The sequence below is a fragment of the Dasypus novemcinctus genome, chromosome 12, assembly GCF_030445035.2.
Source record: "Dasypus novemcinctus isolate mDasNov1 chromosome 12, mDasNov1.1.hap2, whole genome shotgun sequence".
NCBI classification, from domain to species: domain Eukaryota; kingdom Metazoa; phylum Chordata; class Mammalia; order Cingulata; family Dasypodidae; genus Dasypus; species Dasypus novemcinctus.
The window spans coordinates 22,681,358-22,684,178 of NC_080684.1; the positions used below are offsets into that span (position 1 = coordinate 22,681,358).

General features: G+C 52.4%; 1 protein-coding gene across 1 annotated transcript; it reads right to left on the reverse strand.

The window, feature by feature from the left end:
• Positions 1–1,211: 1,211 nt before the first annotated feature.
• LOC101419109 (olfactory receptor 10P1) lies at positions 1,212–2,156 on the reverse strand. Its single transcript, XM_004466189.1, has one exon. The coding sequence runs from the start codon at positions 2,154–2,156 to the stop codon at positions 1,212–1,214; it is 945 nt and encodes a 314-aa protein (XP_004466246.1).
• Positions 2,157–2,821: the final 665 nt, after the last annotated feature.

Here is a 2,821-nt window from a genome sequence, read left to right on the forward strand (position 1 = left end):
ATGTGAGAGGCTATGGGAGCAGAGAGGCATTACCCAGACTAGTCTATTCTTTTATGTCATCCCTCTGCTGCCATCTAGTTATGGGAATACCCAGAGGAAAAAAGTAACAAACTGCTGTCTCTGACCTGAGGGGAGGCAGGCAGGCAGGCAGTGGCAGCTCAGCGCCAGAGATGGGAGTACATTGCTTTCATGGATTCCTGCTTCTTGCTCCCCACTTATCACCTGCCCAGGATCTTTCCCTTCAAGTGGTGGCTCTTCTGGATTCCTTGACAGGCTACCTCTTGTCTTAAAGGCATCCAGAGCATGAGACTCCAGTATATTCCTGGGAGACATGTCATAGCATCTGCTGAAAAAATGTTTTTCCTGATGTCTAACCTCAGTCCTTGGTATAATTTAACCATGTTCACTTAAAAAAAAGAGATTTATTTATTTATTTATTTATTTCTCTCCCCTCCCCCCACCCCACCCCAGTTGTCTGTTCTCTGTGTCTATTTTGCTGCATGTTCTTTTTTTTCCTCTTCTGTTCTTGTCAGTGGCATGGGAATTGTGTTTCTTTTTGTTGCCTCATCTTGTTGTGTCAGCCCTCTGTGTGTGTGGCGCCATTCCTGGGCAGGCTGCACTTTTCTTTCGCACTGGGTGGCTCTCCTTATGGGGTGCACTCCTTGTGCGTGGGGCTCCCCTACGCGGGGGACACCCCTGCGTGGCACGGCACTCCTTGCGTGCATCAGCACTGCGCGTGGGCCAGCTCTGCATGGGTCAAGGAGGCCCAGGGTTTGAACCGTGGACCTCCCATGTGGTAGACGGACACCCTAACCACTGGGCCAAGTCTGCTTCTCCCATGTTCCCTTTTGTGATGGTATCCGGGGAAGGAGAGAGTATCTGCCTTGTAACTACAAATTCAGACACCCCTCCTTCCTGGAGAATCAATGTACCACTGAGTAGAGTGAGACTCAGACACAGGGCGGAGAAAACTCCGTGAGTGGGTCACTTGGCTGGATGTCACGTTCAAAGACATCTGCCTTCATGACTGACGTGGGCTCTGGCCACCGGAAGTGGGATAGGAGGGTATATGGTAGATTCACCTGCTTTAATTCTCACACTTTCTTCCAGGCAATCTTCTTTCTTTGAGGTCCTGCCTGGTTTCTGTTAGGCTGGGGTCTAAGTCCACAGCCCGAAAGCTTGGAGGGGTCAGCCAGTGAGCAGATGTCCCCTCAGGGGAAGGACACCTGCCTCTTCACTGTGTGCCTCAGGGCCCCTGTCACCTCCTTGTTGCGAAGGGTGTAGATGATGGGGTTGAGCATGGGGGTGACAACAGTGTAGAAGAGGCTGAGGAGGCGGTCTGTGGTTACTGAGGAGCCTGCCCGGGGCCGGATGTAGGTAATGCTGGCTGTTCCAAAGAACAGGGACACCACGAGCAGGTGGGAGGAGCAGGTGGAGAAGACCTTGCGGCGGCCCTGGGTGGAGGTCATTGCCAGGATGGCACCCAGGATGCGGGCGTAAGAGGTGACAATCAGAGAGAAGGGGACCATGATGAAGACCACCGTGGCTGTCATTACGGAGACCTCACTCTTGTGCTTCCCGGCACTTGCCAGCCTCAGGACGGGCAGGATGTCGCAGAGGAAGTGCGGGACCATTGGGTGGCTGGGAAAGGGCAGAGTGAAGATGAGGGAGGAATGGGTAGTGGCTGTGACGATGCCCATGAGCCAAGAAGTGCCTACCATGGCCATACAGACCCTCCGGCTCATGAGGGTGGAGTAACGCAGGGGCCAGCAGATGGCAGCGTAGCGGTCGTAGGCCATGGCGGTGAGCAGGCAGCACTCTGAGATGCCCAGGACAATGAAGATGTACATCTGGGCTGCACAGTTCTGGAAGGAGATGGCCTGGGGGTGCGGGGAGGTGAGGTCAGCCAGGGTCCTGGGCACGATGTTGGTGGTATAGAGGAGCTCCAGCACTGAGAGATGGCGCAGGAAGAAGTACATGGGGGTGTGCAGGGAAGGGCTGGTCCATGTGAGGACGATGATCATGGCGTTGCCCAGCAAGGTGACCAGGTAGACCAGAAGCATCAGCCAGAACAGGGGGCCCTGTAGGGCCCTGATGTCGGAGAATCCCAGGAGGAGGAATTCAGGCAGAGCAGATGTCTGGTTTACCTGAGCCATCACTCCAGGCCAGAAATTATGGCACAGCCAAGAAAGAAAAAGAGGAGTTTGTATAGAAACAAATCAACATTTTTGTAATTTGGTGAAGCCCTTTCCATAAAATCCCTTTCAGTATCAACTAAAAGAGATGGATCTCCACTTTATGGATAACGCCATAGTTTCAGAGGGGTTAAGTAATTCCCCCCAGGTCATATCAAGGGAGTGGCAGGCCTGGGGCTTGAATCCAGATCTCCGGACTCCAAATTCTAAATTCCATGCATTTCCCACTGTTCTACATGCTCTGCAGCTTCTGTTCCAGGGCCTGACCCTAGCGTGTACTTTAGGTCTTTCCCCATCTTGGGGGATGGAACAGCTGCTGTGACTTAGGCTTCTTTGGACTCCCTGAACTTAAAACCCCCAGTTTGAAAGAAATCAGGCAGTACCCCTACAGTCAACTCAGGGACTGTCCCGAGTTAGTGTTTAATGATCACTATGACTGAGTGTGGATGCAGAATGCCAAGCAGGTAGATGACTACTTGTAATGATTCTGTTGTGATTTGGGATTCTGTAGGGCCTGTTTCTATAAAGTATTAGATTCTGGCACTTGCCTTATGAGGAAAGTGGGGCAGGGGTTGGCCATATAGTCCTTTGTCCTCCTCTTATCTGCCCTGTGATCAGCTACACCA

Coding starts and splice junctions, on each gene's coding strand:
- LOC101419109 (XM_004466189.1), bottom strand. CDS start 2,156: ATGGCTCAGGTAAACCAGACATCTGCTCTGCCTGAATTCCTCCTCCTG.